Raw genomic sequence first — 18,542 nt, 5'->3', positions numbered from 1 at the left:
GAAAATTAATGGAATATTTTAATGTTCAAGACCATCTTAGTCTTAGTCATAACTGGCAGATGATTTTGGCTACAACTATCAAAGAAAATAACCTGAGTTTTCTGTCCGATTTGGAAAATTCTAGTAAAAAATATATTCAGGTTTAACAGATCTAAGTCGTAACGAGCTGTAATTGTGCGCGGACAAGACGTGAGAGCAAGGAGAGGACGCTGGGATGAGTAGAAACTGTCTGGAGAAGATGGTGCGACGTGAAGGGGCTGCCGGAGGCGCTGAGGGGAGGGGAGGCGAGGGCGGCGCGGAGCCGGGGCTCTGAGGGGACCGAGACACGAGAGGAGCTGAGAAGAGAGGCTGAGGAGGCTGAGGGGGCTGAGGGGGCTGAGGGGGCTGAGGGGTTTGAGTGGGCTGGGGGATTTGAGTGGGCTGAGTGGGCTCAGGGGTTTGAATGGGATGAGTGGGCTGAGGGGTTTGAGTGGGCTGAGGGGTTTGAGTGGGCTGAGGGGTTTGAGTGGGCTGAGGGGTTTGAGTGGGCTGAGGGGTTTGAGGGCTCTCGCCCTGCAGTTCCCGCCGCCGCCGCCACGCGCCGCCCTCCGCCGGCCGGAGCCGCCCCGCCGCGCCCCCACCGGCCCGGCAGGGGGCGCCGCTCCCGCCCGCGGGGCGCTGAGGCTGCCGGGAGCCGCCATCTTCTCAGCGTGCGGGACCGGGAGCGGCTCCCGCGCCGGGGCCGCGCCGAGCGGGACGGGACGCGTCCGGTGAGTTGTCAGGGGAGCGCTGCCGCGCCCGGCAGTGCCCGGGGCAGCGGTGGGACCGGGGGCAGCGGGAGGACCGGGGGCAGCGGGAGGGACCCCGGGGCGGGTCGGGCTGCACGGCTGCCCGCACTGGCGGCTCTCGCTGCCCCGCGCGGCTCGGCAGAGTCCTCGCCCGGGGCAGGGGGCTCGGTGCCCCCGCGCCGCCCTCACGGCGGTGCCCCGGGAGTGCCGAGAGCCGGCGGGGCCGCCGCTGTCCCCCCGGGCGCTCACGGCCCCGGCGGGGTGGTCCCACGGCGGGGCGTTGCCATGGGGACGGGCACCGCCGCCGCCGCCCGGGGCTGCCCCGAACCCAGCCGTGCCCACTCGGGTATTGTTTTTCTTTTATTAGACCCATCAGACTTTCTAGAATTTCCTTTCTGCTTCTTGTTAATAAAAATGCGATTTTGTTCAGTTTTGCTTTGTTAAGATCGCAGTAGTTCTTGAGAATTCTGCAGGGAGAAGTTCAGTCAGGTAATATTTTTTTTAGCTGTAATTGAAACTTCAGGCAGTTCTCTTTTGCACAATGGCTATGCTTTTACGCTTATATATTTCTCTTTAAGTTTATTTCTGCTTCTGTACTACTGTCTGATGCTCCTGTCTTCCTGCTAGAGGCCCTCTAAATGGTTGTAAGTACTCATTTCAATCTGGGTAATGTCTGTCTTGTTAAACTGTTATTAATCTGCACCTGCTACAAAGTACAAATATGTTTGCAGACCGTTTTCGTGACTCCTTCACTGCTACAATCTTACATTGCTGTTTTCATTGCTATGCTTCATGTAGCTAACTGGGAGGATGCTTCATTTCTTCAATGAACAGTTTGAAACGACAGTATCTTAGAATAGGCCGATTTGGAAGGGAAAGTAACCAACTATGAAAAATCATTTTTTTGTCAAATACTTTTTTTTAAATCTAATAACTTTATGAAGAGCAGTAGGAAATGTATTAATTTAATGTTCTCATTGTTTATCCTGAAGTAAATAACCATGTAACAGAGAAGATAACAGTGAAGTATTCTCTCTAAGAAAGCAAGTTTTCATGTAATTGATTAGTTGATTGAGCTTTTATTTGGATATTTTTTATTTTCTTAATTGCTTCATTTTGCTATCTGCTTGATTGCTTTGCAGTTTTCTTTGAAGTCCTTTAAAGAACCCCCAACTACTTCCTTCCGTAGAAAGCTTGGCACCCACAGCCTTGGCCAAGAAGGGCAAAGGAACAAGTTAATGATTGTTCTGCTCCTCCTCTGACCTTGCCCTTTGTAACCAGCAGCAAAAGTGAAAGAATTCTGATGAGGGTGGTTGGTTGGTTGTGGTATTTTTTGACTGCTTCCACTGATATGAGGCAGACTTGTGTTTGTTATCAGACAAGTAAAAAAAAATATGTGATCATATCTCGATTTTTAGAAGCATGAAAATGGATTTCATTGCAGTGTGTACATGTGATAGGGCCTCTGTGTCTGTTGCTGTCCTCCCAGGGTGGGTGAGACAGCATTAGGGAGCTGAAGAGTTCCAGAAAATCCAACTTGTAATCAGATACAGAATTTCCTAGGAGAGAGAAGTCTGGGTCATGGGATGTTATTCTATCTGCTGTTACAGTTTTTCTCCTTTTTGCTGCCCTCTAGTTTTTAATTCCAGGATTTTGTTTTGTTTTCTTTGGGTTTTCTGAAGTATCTCCAATTTATGTGCCTTGCTAGTTTTAGTAAAACATCTACATCTCAGACTTTCCCTGACCTCAGACTCTTTCAATTTAAGGATGTATTTTAATTTGGATTTCTTGACCGAAAAAGAATTTTAAAATGTTTTTTTGGTCATAGTTTTGAAGTTGTGCCTTCAGAAACAAAGCTGAAGATTATGTGAAAAAGAAGTTTTTTAACCTCTGGTTTCTTTTCTATCAACAGGAATGTAAATACTGGAATTTGTTCTAAAGATTGTTGGAAAATAGGGATGAAACCAGTATGTGCTTTGATTAATCTATTGCTATACTTGGTCTGATTGGATACTAATTTCTTAGGGAGAACTATTGTAAGTACCTTTTGTATTTTTTTGTTTCAGCAACTAACAGCGTACAGTCTTTTGCTGCTTTTTATTTTTCATAGCATGTGATCTTTTTCATGAAGTTCTAATCCAAAATATTCTGAACATGGTGATTAAAAGTCAGGCTCTAGAAATAGCAAGATTTATGAACATGAAAAAGTAGCTGTGTGTGAAGATTAAAAGGCTGTTAAGACTGAAGAAGGCATGCTGCAAAGCTTGAATGGAGTGTCACTCCTATCATTAAAAATGTAAAATGAAGCTGCACCTATCTTGCAGATCATTGTCTTTCTCCTTCTATGTTTTAGAGAGCTTCTTATTAAATAGAAAAGCAAGCAGAATGTTTTCAACAGGTGCACCTTTCATTTTTGATACAATATTATAATTAGAATTAATCCCCAATTCGAATTTAAGATTAAAATACAGAGAATAATTCAAGACGGATTTCCAAGGTTACAAGATGGTATTTGTCTAAATACACATATATATATATGTACATACGTAAAATATATATGCAGATTCTTCTCATTCTTTAATAGCAAAACATTCCTGCCAGTGACAGCAGAAAATGTCAGGATGCTGTTTGTGCCCCAGGCTGCAGTGGGGTGACTGTGCCATGAGCTCAGCTGGCTGGGCAGGAGCCCTGGCTGGGGCAGGGAACGCCCTTGGCAGGGGCGAGGCAGGAGCCGCCGGACTCCCTGAACTTGGGTGCTTTTGCAACCTGGCTTTAGAATCCAGGAGGCTCAGCAGTTTTGCTGTGGCATTAATCATGCTGTAGCTAAAGCACTCTATCATTATATCATTATGAAAGAAGCCCTGTTTTCTCATATTTCTCTTTAAGTTTAAAGGATTTGTAAAAGGATGTAGCACTAAACCTGAAGCGTGGCTCATACTCAGGGCACTGCAAGTTTTGATGGGCATTTTTTACTGTTGGTTGTTCTCCTTACTAACCCCTGTTGACTGGGTAATTTTTTTGTTCCTTAGCCAAAGGAGCAGTAACTTACTTAGGCTACAGCATGCCAGTTTTTCCTATAGTGGCTGATATTTAATCTATCATTCTCATACATACAGCTACAGTTTTTCTGAAGACATTTAACTTGCAAGTTCACAGAAACAATTCCTTTTTTTCTCTGCCCTTAGCAGATGCAAATTTGTCCCACTCTTATCTATGGAGAGCCTTGCCATGAATCCATTTTTCTTGTTTATTGCTCTATTCCATACCCATATTACTTCTTCATGAAGAAAAATACGATGTGAAAATAATTCTCAGAATGGTGTGTTTCTGTTGGCCTGGTAATGTAGTTTTCAAAGATGGGGAGAGTGTAAGAGTCTTTGTGACTAAAGTAAAAAATTAGGAGGATATAATAGCTTACTGTAACCTTGAGCAGCTGACTGACTTCCTGGGATGACTGACCCTGGTGGGAGGCTAAGTAGGACCTGTCTGAAGAACAGACAGATGAAGCTGAGCTGATGGGTTATGTAACCTTTGGCACTGAATCAAGAGGCATTCTGTAGACACACACCCTCTTTCTAAAATAAAGTAAAATATCTCTAGGCAGAATTTTTTTAAAAATTGCTATTGATAATTAGATGTAAATATGCTAAAATTTGTAAAGACTGTTCACATAAATCCTGTGTTTCTCGTGGTTTTAATCCTTTTAAGTACACTTCCAGCTAGCAGCACGCACCTTCCTTGATCTAGTTGCAGCTGAGCAGGCAGAAACTGAAGTTCATTGAAGTGACATGTGCATAATCTGTGTGTCAGCCAGTACAGTATGTTCTGTTTGATATTTGCTTGGTGCACTACTCACATTTCAAAATTCAGTCAACAATAAACACTAATATTGCTCTTACAGTCAGCAAGGCAAGGGTAGAAGCTCCATGTTTGTGTACCCTTTGGTCAGGAACATGAGGCTATGCAAGTAGATTTCTTTTTGGAGGTTACTGCCATGCTTGTCATGTGGAAGAGTTAAAAATAACTCCTTAAAATGCCAATCTCTTTTAGGGCTAGGGCTAGAAATAACCATATCTAATAAAATATACTTGAAAGGGACAGTGGGTTCTGTACTTTTCCTTCAAAGTATTTCAGATCTAGGTAATATGATAATGTCATATTTTTGCATGAAATGATACCTGTTAATATTTTTTAAGCTGATTTAATCATGGGGTTTTTTGCAGAACCACAGTATAAAATGTTGCATTTTGAATAAGTTATCATTTTTTTCTATAAATTTTTGGTTTTATCTCTTCTGCTGAAACATAATCAATGGACTATCTAATTGGATACTTTGGCTTGGAAGTGGGTGATGTCACAAATTGCCTTCAGATCTTTAAAAGTAGGGTTAAACTTGGCTCAGCTTCTGGAAGCTTTTCAGGCTAAAATAGATTTTGTTTACTCACTGTATAAGGAAATATTTAATGCTTCAATAATAGTTAAAATAGCTAGGTTTTATAAGTGAAGATGGTCTTTAACATTTCTGGATGTTCTACTTTTGATTCACATGTGCTTAATTAAAACCTATGCAGAAAGGCTTAATTAACCTCTGCATACATACTTGGTTTGCTGCTGGTATGTATTGTAAAGTCTTTTATACCTGTCTTAGGTGGCTGATTTTTGTGAAATTATGTTTCTTAGCCATAAACTATTCAAAAATTTACCTTCAGTCATTTTTCTTCTGCAGGTAATACCTGTCTGAGTGCTGTTATGATGCAGGATATTGCTTAAATCATTATTCCAACTAAATGGAGTAAGGCAACTGTTAAAGTACCCGTGCAGAAATACTATTCCTGAACTACTTGTAATTTTACACTTTTAATAGGTTTTTTTTAACACTTGTTTGAAATAGAAATAATTGAACTTGATGCTGCATTTAAAGTAGTACTAATGTTGTATATAAACCAATGCTTACACAAGCAAGGAGTTTGCCTCAATGCTTAATGAATATTTAAAATTCTGTTATGAAAATCCACTTGTTTTCAATATATGTGTATATAAAAATACATGTTTTGTGACAGCTTTCATATAACTACATGTAATTACTTGTTTGCCCTTCACAGTCAAAACAAGCATATAGGTCAGATTTGTAGGTCAGTCAATGTAATTTATTTAGAGGCTATTTTTGAGTTTGCTAAGCTAAACCAGAAAGCTACAGTATAATTTCTAGTGTCATTACATTAGTCATGAGCTGACATACAGAAGGAATTAAAGCTGGTGCTGGGAAGTCTTGTGATTCCATGAAGCACTCATGCTGGGTCTCTAACGTCACGTTTTCTCTGCCTGCTTGTATGTTAATTATCTTTGTCATCTTGGCAGGGGATGCAGCAATCCTGCAATGCACAGGCATTTTAATTTCCCCCTCTCCCTTCTGAACTCTAAAAATGCTTTTGTCCTTCCTGTGGAAACTAAATCTGGTTTTATATAAGCAATTGTTATGATTATAACATCTGCATTGACCTCACAGAAAGTATAATCAATATTATTGCAGGCATTGAGGAAGCTGAATTTTTGCCTGCTCGCCTAACTTAGATGAGGACTGGAAATAGATATATTTCAGGATTCATGTGGAAAATGGAGAAGGACACTTGTTCAAATAAATATGTATTCTGTTCTTCCTTTTTACTAATTGCTGAATTATTACTGCTTTGTGCTAAGAATTTGATTTGGGCAGTCTCACAATAATTTAATTTACCACTTTGAGATGTGTATGAGCAATAGCCAAGACTTTCTAAGCCAATAATGTCACCACACTTGTCTGGACAAGGGGTGAAGTTTTCCTGTGCTCTGATTTCATCCATACTGGGATGAAGGCAATGACTGTGACAGTTTGTGGTTCTTGCACAAGACCTGCTGTAGCCAAGTTGATTCCTTTTGTCCTCGGGAGAGATGGGGCTTGTCTGAGCTCCCTTAGCAGCCTTCTGCAGAAAGGACATGGGGCAGGACTAGCAGTTGATACTCACCCTGGGAAAGTGTAGGGAGGAATAGGAGTGTGCAACAGGTGGTGAGGTGATGGCAGAGGCGCAGGAATTTTTGGTAAGAGAGTGTAGGTAGGGCATGGAAAAGTGGAAGCAATGTGCTGGGCGTGAACATTAATGCCAAGACACTGATCTTGAAAGCAGTGCACAGCTCGTTGTTAAAATGCCCTAGTGAAACACCTAGTAGTTTATTTCACAAGATATTTTGCTCAAAGATAAATTGAGGTATGTCTTTACAATATAGCAGAAGTACAAAAGGGGTTTTTTTTTGTTTCTTTGGTTGGGGTTTTTTGGTTTTCTTTTAAATGAGGTGGGGGTCATGGCCTTCATATGGGGATAATAGGTAGTTGTGCTTGAGAAGTGGGCTCTAAAATCTTGCAAATATGGTCTGGTTCAGACCTGTATTTTAAATTGAGTAACTTTGTATTTCAGGTTCAGAAGCCTTTTGGCAGGGTTTTACTTAGAAGTTTTGTTAAATATTTTGTTTTTATAGCTTTTAAAGCTATAAAACCGGTGTGTTTTCCAGGTAAATGTTTATAGGACTGTCAAACATCTTGATATTTCTGCCTTTCTTTACATATTTTTTAAATTATTTTGGTTTTAGTGTTATGGTGTTTGCCTCTGTGTGGCACATAATGGGTGAGATGGAAGAGGAAGAGTCATTTTAATACAGAAAGGGTGGTAGTTGAATTTAGCCAGTTTCCAGTTTGTGTATGGGTGTGATCTGTCCTTCTGTCTGTGAAACTAAAACAGATATTCTTTGTTTAGGAAACCTAAAGGAGAGCTCTGCCTATGCAGAGATGACGTGTAATGTCCCCCATAATTCGGACTGTGCCACTGCAGACACTGCCTGTGGCCAGGAATGGGCACAGGAACGCTGTCGCCTGGGAACGTTTGTTGGATTTCCCCTCGGCTGCCCGGTGTCACCGTTAGCACTGGCACGAGCTGGCTTTGTTTACACTGGAGAAGGTGACAAAGTGAAGTGCTTCAGTTGCCATGCAACTATTGAAGGATGGGCATCTGGGGATTCTGCAGTTGAGAGACACAAAGAGCTTTCCCCAAACTGCAAATTTATTACCGACTCTGCTTTTCTGGAAGATGATGTGGATCCTGTAGGCCAGAACTACCAGCACAGAACTGAAAATGGTTCCAGCAATTCAGCCCTCCTGTGTGCCCTGGATGACCCTGACTTGGAGGCAGATTACCTTTTGAGAACTAGGCAGGTTGTGGATATGTCAGATACTTTATATCCTAGGAACCCTGCTATGTGCAGTGAAGAAACAAGATTAAAGTCTTTTCACAACTGGCCCCTCAATGACCAATTGACACCACAGGAATTATCTAATGCTGGATTTTATTATACAGGTGTTGGTGATCAAGTGGCGTGTTTTTGTTGTGGTGGAAAACTGAAGAACTGGGAACCCACTGACAGAGCTTGGTCAGAACACAAGAGGCATTTTCCCAAATGCCTTTTTGTACTAGGCCGGGATGTTGGAAATGTTCCAAGTGAATCTGTTCCTGATGAATTTGGGATAAGTGGCCTGAACAATGCACAGCACCCAAGGAATCCATCTATGGCAAAGTATGGAAGACGTTTACAAACATTTTTGTCTTGGATATATCCTGTTGACAAGGAGCAACTTGCAGAAGCTGGGTTCTACAGCGTAGGTAAGCCAGACCTTAGAATGGCTAATACCTTTTACAAAGGAATTGTATATGAGAAAATGTCTTGTTAGGGAAAAAAGGGCATTTTTAAAAATTCTAATATGCAATGATTTGCCAGAATTGTGTTACTCTGTTAACTACTTCTCACACTTCTTGTGTCTTAAATACATTATATACATTATATCAGGTATGTTTAATAGCAAAATAGAAACTTGGTCATAAATTTACTTCTAGCAGTAAAACAGCCAAATGTTTTCCTTGCCTGCTAAAACCCTCATAATACATCTTTCACAATGACAGTTATTGGAGTTAGTATTTTTTAAGACACAAACTGCTGTCCTCGAGACCTGAGGTGTAAGGAGTGGGCCTGTGGCCTGCACAGAGGCCTGTGAACAAGACAATGCAGGTTGTGTGCCATTTTACTTTGTTAACACATGTTTGCATTATTATGGTATGTGGACATCCAGAACTAGCAGATGCCACTACTGCCTGCTGTAAAAGCTTTATGAAGACACTGATGCCAGTGGAAGAGCTTTTACTCTTAGACATGTAGTGTTTGACTTAGATAAGACTCCAGTGTCTCTGTGCATTGGTTTCCCAGTTAGATGGAATTGTACAGTGCCATTAAAGACCTTTGAAATTCCTCTCTGAGAGGTGCTGTATGAGTGCAAAGTGTGAGGTCACAAAGAAAAGGGGTAATCTCTTGCTCTCTTCTTAATTGACTTCTCTTAGTAGCTCTCGGAAGAACTTTTTAATCTGATTCCATTTGTTCAACCTGTGACCATAAATAACCTTTGGTATATTCCTGTATGGGTTATACATGGACAATATTTGTACCCAGCAGAAGTGTTTTTATTGATTTCTTCTTAAATTCCTAGAAGTACCAAGAGATCTGTATTGTGAAGGTGCAGTAACTGGGCACCAGCTTATCAGACCCATGGCTGTTCAGGTGACTTCTGTGAAAATTGTTTTCTGTGGCCTGAGAATAATTTAACCCTCTAGAAAAACTCTGTCCATACCTCCTCTCATCTCAATAAACACAGTATCTAAGTAGTTTCTGGTGCAGTCTTGGATTACAGTAGACACAGTGCTAGAACAGAGAGAATGCAATTCTCCTCAGCTGGTTATGCTACTGCTGCATAGGCCTGTTGAACTTAACATGGAAATGAAGGACCAAAAAGACATATAAACATCCCTAATTCTTTGTGGCTATCTTCAGGGCCTGTTTACTATTGGATGGATTTAATAATAGATGATTTTTAGCTTTTGCTTTTTATCTATAATAACTTGCTCAAATAAAATTCAGGAAAACTTCATGCTACTCTTATTTTGTATTTTTTTAAGCTCAATTCTCTCCTGAACATTTGGTTTAAATCATGTGTGTTGTCCTCCATTAAAATGGAGTTCTTTTTAGTTGAAATTGCGAATCAGTAAAATAAAGATTTCATTTCTTAGTAATGTAACATTTTAGTTGCAAACTTGATGTTATGCTTACTAGAAATTTTTGTGTGTTTCCTCAGGTAATGGTGATCATGTTGTGTGTTTCCACTGTGGTGGAGGATTGCAAGAATGGAAGGAAAATGAAGATCCATGGGATCAACATGCCAAATGGTTTCCTGGGTAAGGCATTTTTTACTGTTTTCTTGGTGCATGTCTGAGTCTTATTTACAGTATGTTGCATTTTAATGACAGAGCATACTAATAAAGGTTTCAGAAGGTTGATTATGGCTTAATATTTAAATTTATGAAAATAATTTTATGTTGGCTTATTTCTAGGCATTATTAAAGGGAAGGAAAGATTTCTGTATCTGGACTTAACTGGTCTCTTAGCAAGAAGAATTACGTAGTTTTGTGAATATCTATCTGATTTTTCTTCTCATTATCCAAGTGCTACATCTAATGGTTATCTTACTAGCTACATACATGTCAATGTTTGTAACTTATACCAGGATACAAAATGACTAAGCTTCTGTCACAGTGCAGACAAAGCTGAAGAAGTCAGCAGTGGCACGGAATTCAAAACACAGTTCTGTATAATTTAAAGGATGAAGGATTCCAGACCCAGAAGTGCTTTTTAGAAAGACTGACAATGTTGTCTTAAATCTATTTTGAGGAAAGGAAGAACAGTATATGACTCAGTAATTCTTACAAGTGGACAGAAGCTGTCCAAGTACAAAGTCTCAGTTACTTATGTAACACTGATAAAATCAATGTCTTTTATGTGTTTGCTGCCAAATTTCTCTTTTGTGGTGAAAGGCTCTCTGGAAGTTTGAGATTGGTATTTATGTATTACCTGTTCCCTTTTCCAATAGTGGTACAGGCAGATTTTAATTATTAGCCTCTGCCACTCGAAAGAGATACAATTCCAAGTTTTTGGCTTGGTGCAGCAAATGGTTAAGATGTGTTTTCTTGCTACATTTCACTCCTCTTGGTTTGGGTTTGATTTTGGTTTAGGTTGCTTAAACTATGTCAGATTTGATTAGATCCTCTCAGGTCATTAAGAGTCCTGTTTGGGAGGTTGTTGGCACGTCAGTGGCAGTGTCAGTCTCACAGCTGCTGTCTGTGTCCCCAAAGGTGAGGTGGAGCTGGAGAACTACTACCAAGGAGTTGTGGCATTCCCTACATCTTCTGGTAGGGAAGAGCTCTGCCCAGTGGCTGAGACTGGCTGGAAAATAGTGAAAGAAAGCATGTAAGGCACCTGTCTTACCAGTGACTGCTTTGGTTGCAAAAGGCTAAAAGAACCAGCATTTTAACATAATGTTTGGTTTTAATTGGTCTTTACCTTTTTAAACCTGTGGCATAACTGTTCAGCTTTCTGTTTCACCAAAAAAAGTGAGAAAGAAAAGTACTGCTTAAGCGATTAGATATTTCTAGAAATGTTTCAGTAACATCACAGATGTTGACTAAACATTAGAGATTTTAAAAGCCAGCATTCTGAATTATGTAGGAAATTTATCAAAGCTTCCAAAGTTATTTAATAAATTTTTGCTTCTTATGTGGTTTTAGTAAAACTAAATATTTTCATTTTTAGGTGCAGGTTTTTGAGCAAGGAAAAGGGGATAGAGTTTATAAATAATGTTCACTTAAGAGACGCATGTAGTGATCCAACAGTAAGTGTCTTGCTTATTAATCGTTTTGTTAAAATAGAAAAAGTCTTAACATAATTTTCATATGAAGTTACTCTTCTTATGTATCTGTCATTTAATTCTCCTGCTGCTTTTTTCATTGGCAGAAAGTGAAAGACATCAAAGTAGGTTTTGGTTCTGTCAATCAGAGTTTACAGTCTCCCAGTTCTCTGTAGCTGGATCATGGAACAAAGCCAGGGTACTCTGTATTTGTTGTCTATTGGGTACTGAACAAGTGCCATTTGTTTTATAGCCTGGGAACCTAAGGTTTATGATGATTAAAAACAGATAAATTTTCTTTTCTTGTTACAAATGGTATGAAAGAGATAACAAAATACTGATCATTTTGCAATTCTTCAGAGTGGATTTAAAAAATAATCAAGATCAAATAGCTATTTTCTGTTTTGTAACTGTATAGGTTTCCTTCTACTTCTTCAGAATTGTAATTTTGTCTTTTTGTATTTCACTTTTAGACAGAAGCTGCTGAAGGGACAATACTTCCTAAAGGTATTCCCCCCTATTTTGGAATATCCATATTTGAATGTATAGTGAAGGAAATGGTTAGATTTAAAAATAACCCCATAACATTTTTAAATAAAGCATGACAGGCAAATTGTTGGATGATACTCTTCCATTGCTACGTTGCTTCTAAAGGACTGCAGAATGAATTTTATTTCTCTCAGGGGAAATAGAATCATGGTTTGGTAAATATTGTAGAGATTGCTGAACCATGGAAGAAGAATGTATAGGATGCAGTCTGACATCTAGTGAGTGTACATCAAGCATTGAATTAGCAGTGCTGTGGGATGGATGTTAAAGAATACTGAACTGAATCCTTTTTCATGGGGCAGGAAGAGTTGGGCTCTTAAATGGCAGGGACTAGGAAGCTGAGAAAGCTGAAGTAGTTTGTTATGTGTTCCAGTATTTCACATTCCTGCAATGCTTTTCACAAATACCAAGCAATAAAAGGACCAGACAGTTAAAGGGGTAGTAGGAGGGCAGTCAAGCAGCTTCATCCCAGGGAATGAGAGCTGTTGCTACCAAGAGTGGTTACACAAAACCTGTTTAAGAAATCTCTCACACTGCTCATTTATGAGTGTGAAAATCAGGTTAAAAAATTTTACTCTTTGAACAATTTTGATAAGTAAGAGGAAGGGGAAGGTCCAACATGCTGAAAAATGTTTTCCCAAAGTAGTGTTGTGTCTTACCATGGATAGACCTGCTTGCTTGCTGATGGTGCTGTGTTTTGGTTTTATAAATTCAAATTGTTTATTGGTTTCTCTCAACATATGTATGATTTTTTTTCTTCCCTGAACTGAATTAAATGTTACCAAATACCTAAAAGTAGCAAAATTCTCAAATTGGAAATATGGTTCCTTTGGCTACGTATTTGCAAACGTCTCTTAGAGTACTGTAGTGAATACTGTCCAATAATTAGGTTCATCCTTGTTAAATTGTTTTTATTTTTTTTTTAATTTCTTGTTTTAGATGATCTCTTACAGAATCCTTTGGTACAAAGTGCCATAGCCATGGGTTTCAGTTTGTCTGAGATTAGGAACACCATGGAAAAGAGATTGCAGATGACTGGAGAAAGTCACACATCTGTTGAGGATCTGGTAGCAGACTTAAGTGCTCAGAAAGAAAATACAAGGGAAGAAGAACCAAATGAAATCCCAGTTGAGCAAGATGAGCTTATTCAATTACAAAACCTCTGTGTGTACTTTCATATCAGCTCTTTAGTCTGTGAAATACTTTTTGTTGTTATCTGTTTATCCTACCCTCCGATCCCAGCCTTACCTAAGGTGAAGTTACAGTATTGTAACTTAAAATTCAAGGGATTTGTGTTTGGACATTCAAAAAACTGAACAAAGAGGGTGTTAAAATATTTGAGTGTAGCAGCACTTATAATTTATAAAATAAGTAATATTAGTACCTCAGAAATGTGTGATACTGAAAGTCTAGTGTGCTTCTGGGAAAGGTTATATGTGCCAACAAAAAAGCCAAAATTGTGACAATTACATGTGAAAGCAAGAGTAACTATAGGTGTGGGGTATCTTGTGGCAAAATGAAATGGTCACAGTGATACACTGTCATATTCAGTGTGCTCAGTATGAAAAAGTCTTAGTAGGGGATTGGTTATTTTTCAGTTTATAATTTTGCTTGGGGTAGAAGCATTTTCCTTCTTGGCCAATGAGAAGAATTGTACTTCTAAATGGTGTTTCTTTTCAGTTATTTGTGTTCCAGCTTTGCTGGGATGTGCAAGTCATGCTCAGAAAGCCCTTGTGGTGCACTCTGCAAATAGACCAAACCCAGGAATTCTGATTCAGGAGACTTGTAATTTAAGACAAGCATATGGGTGGCATGGTCGGCAGAGATCTTACCAGCCTACTCCTTTAAATAAGATTTCTAATGGACATTATGGGCAAAAAGAACTTGCAATGCAGCTGGACATTATTTTGGTGGTTTCAAGCTCTTACAGATATAGATAGCTAAACTCCCTGCTTGGGAGATGTAATGAAATGAGAAGGGGAAAAAAAAAGAGGATTCTATGCTGCAGCTGGGATTCCTCTCTCTTGTAATATTTTATTTTGTTCTTTTTAAGGCTGTGACCTTTAAATCATGTGAAGAAAATATTGTCCTTGTGTGTAAAGAGAAAAAAAAAGAATGAGATTGATTGTTACTGAGTATGTTAACTTCTTTTTATGTGTTTCTTTTCCTCAGACCTCAGCACTGAAGAGAAGTTAAGACGCTTGCAAGAAGAAAAGCTCTGTAAAATCTGTATGGCTAAAGATGTGTCAGTTGTCTTCATTCCCTGTGGCCACTTAGTTGCCTGTAAGGAATGTGCTCAAGTACTTAGTGAATGCCCTCTGTGTCGTACAGATATTATGAGAAAACAGGACATTTTTATGTATTAGTGAAATCCACAGCACTAGGGATGCAAATGTTTCCTGCTTTATTGCTTTAAATATGTGCAATGTAATATTAAAAATGCAGTTAATTCCAGGATGTAACCATATGGCAGTGTTTAGATTTTTCTGCTGTCAAACTCTGTTTTAACACTTCAAAAATTATTTAAATTATTTTTCTGAAGCGAATTTTTTTGTACGTAAAAAGCAATATAAAAAGGTAAATATGTATATTTTGTAACTTCAGTTCATAGACTGAAAGCCCAAATGATGCAAACCTTTATGTGATCATTCCTTTGCTTCACTTTGGTAGGACTCTGTATGACTGAAGTTTATGCAAATACAGTTGTATAAAGAGCCTATCCCTGTATAAAATTTGTAAGTTAATTTAAAATGCTGTTGTATACATGTGTATTATAGCTGAGATTTTAACTTCTTAAAAATGTTATGTAAGATTGAAAATATTATTTCTCTAACTGTGGTTGTGACATAATTCAGAATATACACACAAACCTGCTGCTGAATACTTCACCTTCTGTTTACTTCTTCTGCTTTGTAAGTTTGTCTGTTTTGATATGTGTCTCCTTGTCTATTTTTTCGGGTTTAGATGTAGGAATTGGCTTCAGTAAACTGAAGTTTTAGCCATCCATTTTCCACAAAAATCCCTCTGTATATAAAATGTACATTAATTTCATTGATTTTTGAGAACTAAACAGAAATGAAGGAGATTTTATGCACCTTGTGCCCTTCATGAGAGGAGTGGGCAAGTTAAGGACTATTCTAATGAGAGTCACCTTAAAATACTCAAATGTTTTCATACTGGACTCCATTTCCAATTAAAAAAAGTATCACAGCTTTGTATTTTAGTACAGCTGTTTTATGGTTACTCTTCTTTATTATGTGACTTCCTTGTTTTGTGGAGTACTATGTTCTGTGTATATACTTTTGAGTTCTACACACTAAAAGATTTAGAATATAGAATATAGAGAATATAGTTTTTCACATGGTAAAAGTTTTAAATCAAATACACAGAAATTTAATATCTACCTTTTCTATTTTTTTAATCTATGCTGTGTGATGTAATGAATATGTAAAATAAAGTGCAACCTAGTTGTTCCTTGAACAGTATTTGATTTGCACCTGGAAAAAAAATAATTTATAACAGAAGGCTGCTTTCTGTTGTTTTTTGTTTTATAACTAAACTGTTATTAATGTAACCACAGTGTTATTAGGCATAATGAACATATTTTAATTGGAGAGGAAATAAAATCTATTGTTTGTGTAAATTAAAGTTGTTTAATTATAAAATTAAACTACATTAATTTTGCTATTTTTTTCTGATAGAATTTTGTCTTACAAATAGATGATGAGTAGAAATTCATAAAGAATTCAGCACAGATGTTTTATTTTGCCTCCTTGTGCCTTTGTGAAGAGTTGAGAGTTTCAGATGTCCTGCATGCAGAGATTTTTCAGGACAGACATGGACTGGCAGTTCTCATGGGCTGTTCCTTGCACCCCTTGCAGGGAGGGTTTTCTGTGCTTTTCCTGGGAAATTGCAGGGGGGTTGTTAGCTCATGAGCTGGTGTGTCTTGCCTGAAATAGCTTTTTTAGTTAAGGTGGCAAATTGTGTTTTGCTGACTTGCTTAAGCAGATGGTTGGTTACCTAACCTTGTCCTGGGTCATGTGAGAGGCTGTTGGGATCAGCTGGATCCAACTCACAGGCTGCAGGACTTGGCACGTGGCAACAGAGGCCTGGCTGGGAAAGAGACTGACCAAATTTGCTTAAACTGGTACAAAACTAAATCCTAGTAAGGAGATGGTTTGGGGTGTAAATACAGTATGTAAAGTGTCTGAGAAAAGCTGGAAAGTAGGTGACAAATAATACCACCTTAACTGACATGGAGAGGAAACACATTGTCCAAGTAATATGGAAGCAGAGCATAAATGCTTCACATTAAAACTTGGTAACTTTTAAAAGGTATCCTTCTGTGTTTTTATATACATATCCTTTACTGCATCTTTTTCATATAATATTATAAAAGATACAGCTATATAGCAATTCAACTTGTAATCACCTGGGGACATTAAAGGGTTAAAAGCGTGTTAGTGAGATGACAAAATAACTGCTCTGTAGGTTTAGTTTTTTTTTTTTTTTTAAATACAATTAGAGTTCTATTCAGACTAAATGTGAAAAAATAATTAGCATAATCATCAAATTCTGACAGCTCAAATTAGGAAGATAGTTTTTTCAAATTACTTTGATTTTTCAGTATCTTAAACTGAGAAGTTCCATGGCTGCTGATACTGGGTGTTTAAAGTGTTTAAAGACATAGAAACGAGGGATGCAAATACATGGAAGCACATGGGCTTTGAAAAGGAGGTTAGCAGCAGGACAAAGATGCCTTGGGAGTTGATTTTTATAGAGGAGTTACTTGGGAGCTATACAATATATTTAAATATCAGTATTCAGTAACTTTCTTCCAGTGGCTTCTGTGTAAAATCTTCCATTTTATTTGTAAGAGCAGAACTATTAAGAAAGGGTTTTCAATAACACTTCCCGGAAGTGTGTTGTTTAGAGAGCGTGGAAAGTACACACCTCATTTAGAAACAGAAGGCTAAAGCAAGGAAAACACGGACAGTCAAAGTTTTTGTTACACATGTAGCTTTTTCTCACTGCCTTGAAACATGGGGCCCAAACCATAACCCTGATTTACTAAGCTGGAGTTTGTGTCTCTACAGATTAGTATCTGTCTGGGTTTTTTTTTGATTTGTTCTGAGGCTTGATCCAAGGCTTGTAGCACAATAAAAAGTTTTTAAATTATTACAGCTTGGGTTTGGGTTTTGTTTTTTGTTTGGGTTCTTTCGGGTTTGTTTTTATTTGTTTGTTTGTTTTTAATTAGAGTATTTAAACATTTCTTTTAACATGGCCAGGTTAGTTTTGACCACAGTGGTCCAATGTTTGTTTTTGTTAGCTGTGCATGCAGTCTGAAGCTACAGGACAAGTTTTCAAAGCATTGTTGTTAACCTGAGGCCCGGATTTTAGTTACGTTTTATGTTTGTTTTATTGAAACTAACAAAAATGTCATTACAAAGGGTTGGGATTGAGTTACAGCTGGGCACTCGATTACCATGTGCATGTGAATTGTCAAGCTGAAGGGTTGTATCCTGGGATGGAACCCTGCATGGAGCAGTGACATTTGCTGCCACAGTATTCAGGAACTGCTTGGAAGAGACTCTGCTCTGCCTCTCAAGGTGTGCGAGTTCAAGCACATGATGTGTAGGGCCCACCTGAGGGAAGATTGGCTCTTCATAGAGCAGAGGAGGAGCTGGAGGTTTTTCTGCTTTTGCAGTGTTTTCTGCAGTGGTTTGTGTGTGAGCAGCGTGTTGTCACAGTGTTCTCTGTTACCCCCTGCTCTGGGCACGACTGACTCCTGTTGGCAAGGCCAGATGTCAAAGAATGGGCTAAAGAAGCACTTCCACTGCTGTCCCTGAGGCTTTTTTGTGCCAGTCCTGTGCAGAGCAGCTGGATTCACCTCAGCTCTTGAATCATGAAGGATGTTGGTCCTCTTCTCCAAAGGGTCTGATGGGAAGAGCCACTCTAGCAACATCACCTTAATTACTCATGGAACTGAGGGACGAGTGAATACTCTCCCTCTTACCTTTTTTTGCATGGCTTACATGTGTTACATTTTACTGAATATCTTGAAAACTTGATTGAGAAAATCTTTTCCCCCCTGTGCCCCTGCTGTGGCTTTGCACTGACTCAGGTTGTTGGGAGTCCTTTCCCATCTTTGTGGGCCACTGTGTCGTGTGGCTTCGAGAGCCCTACTGATGCTGCTGTACAGCTGCAATTACAGTGTGGCTTTCTGTGAGGAGGCAAATGACCTGCGGTAATGAACAACCTGTGCTGAAATTCAGATTTTATCTTTAATTTTTTCTTAACCAGGAATTCCTGTTAAGCAATACTGACAGCAACATTACAGTAAAACTACAAGCGTTAACTCGGAGGACATGGCTCTGTGACTAACCTACCAAAACACTTTCTTTTTCCTAGGACAGTAG

At 39.0% G+C, this 18,542-nt stretch overlaps 1 protein-coding gene across 8 annotated transcripts; it reads left to right on the top strand.

The window, feature by feature from the left end:
* Nucleotides 1-637: 637 nt before the first annotated feature.
* On the top strand, nucleotides 638-17,301 carry XIAP (X-linked inhibitor of apoptosis). 8 transcript variants are annotated; one of them, XM_064669878.1, is made up of 9 exons: nucleotides 638-749; nucleotides 2,680-2,803; nucleotides 5,494-5,559; nucleotides 7,553-8,452; nucleotides 9,970-10,069; nucleotides 11,481-11,559; nucleotides 12,048-12,081; nucleotides 13,063-13,287; nucleotides 14,296-17,301. In XM_064669878.1, the coding sequence occupies exons 4-9, from the start codon at nucleotides 7,585-7,587 to the stop codon at nucleotides 14,487-14,489; spliced, it is 1,500 nt and encodes a 499-aa protein (XP_064525948.1). In that variant the 5' UTR covers nucleotides 638-749; nucleotides 2,680-2,803; nucleotides 5,494-5,559; nucleotides 7,553-7,584; the 3' UTR covers nucleotides 14,490-17,301. The 8 variants fall into 8 exon arrangements, with proteins under 8 accessions (XP_064525948.1, XP_064525949.1, XP_064525944.1 ...); XM_064669879.1 differs by lacking the exon at nucleotides 5,494-5,559 and adding an exon at nucleotides 3,953-4,086; XM_064669875.1 differs by lacking the exon at nucleotides 5,494-5,559 and adding an exon at nucleotides 1,346-1,411 and having other exon boundaries at nucleotides 666-749.
* Nucleotides 17,302-18,542: the final 1,241 nt, after the last annotated feature.

Source organism: Pseudopipra pipra, chromosome 13 (assembly GCF_036250125.1).
Source record: "Pseudopipra pipra isolate bDixPip1 chromosome 13, bDixPip1.hap1, whole genome shotgun sequence".
Lineage (NCBI taxonomy): Eukaryota > Metazoa > Chordata > Aves > Passeriformes > Pipridae > Pseudopipra > Pseudopipra pipra.
This window is presented reverse-complemented; position numbering and strand designations above follow the sequence as displayed.

Coding starts and splice junctions, on each gene's coding strand:
- XIAP (XM_064669874.1), top strand. CDS start 7,585: ATGACGTGTAATGTCCCCCATAATTCGGACTGTGCCACTGCAGACACT. Junction 8,453..9,969: donor AGCTGGGTTCTACAGCGTAG/GTAAGCCAGACC, acceptor GTGTTTCCTCAG/GTAATGGTGATCATGTTGTG. Junction 11,560..12,047: donor ACGCATGTAGTGATCCAACA/GTAAGTGTCTTG, acceptor TTTCACTTTTAG/ACAGAAGCTGCTGAAGGGAC.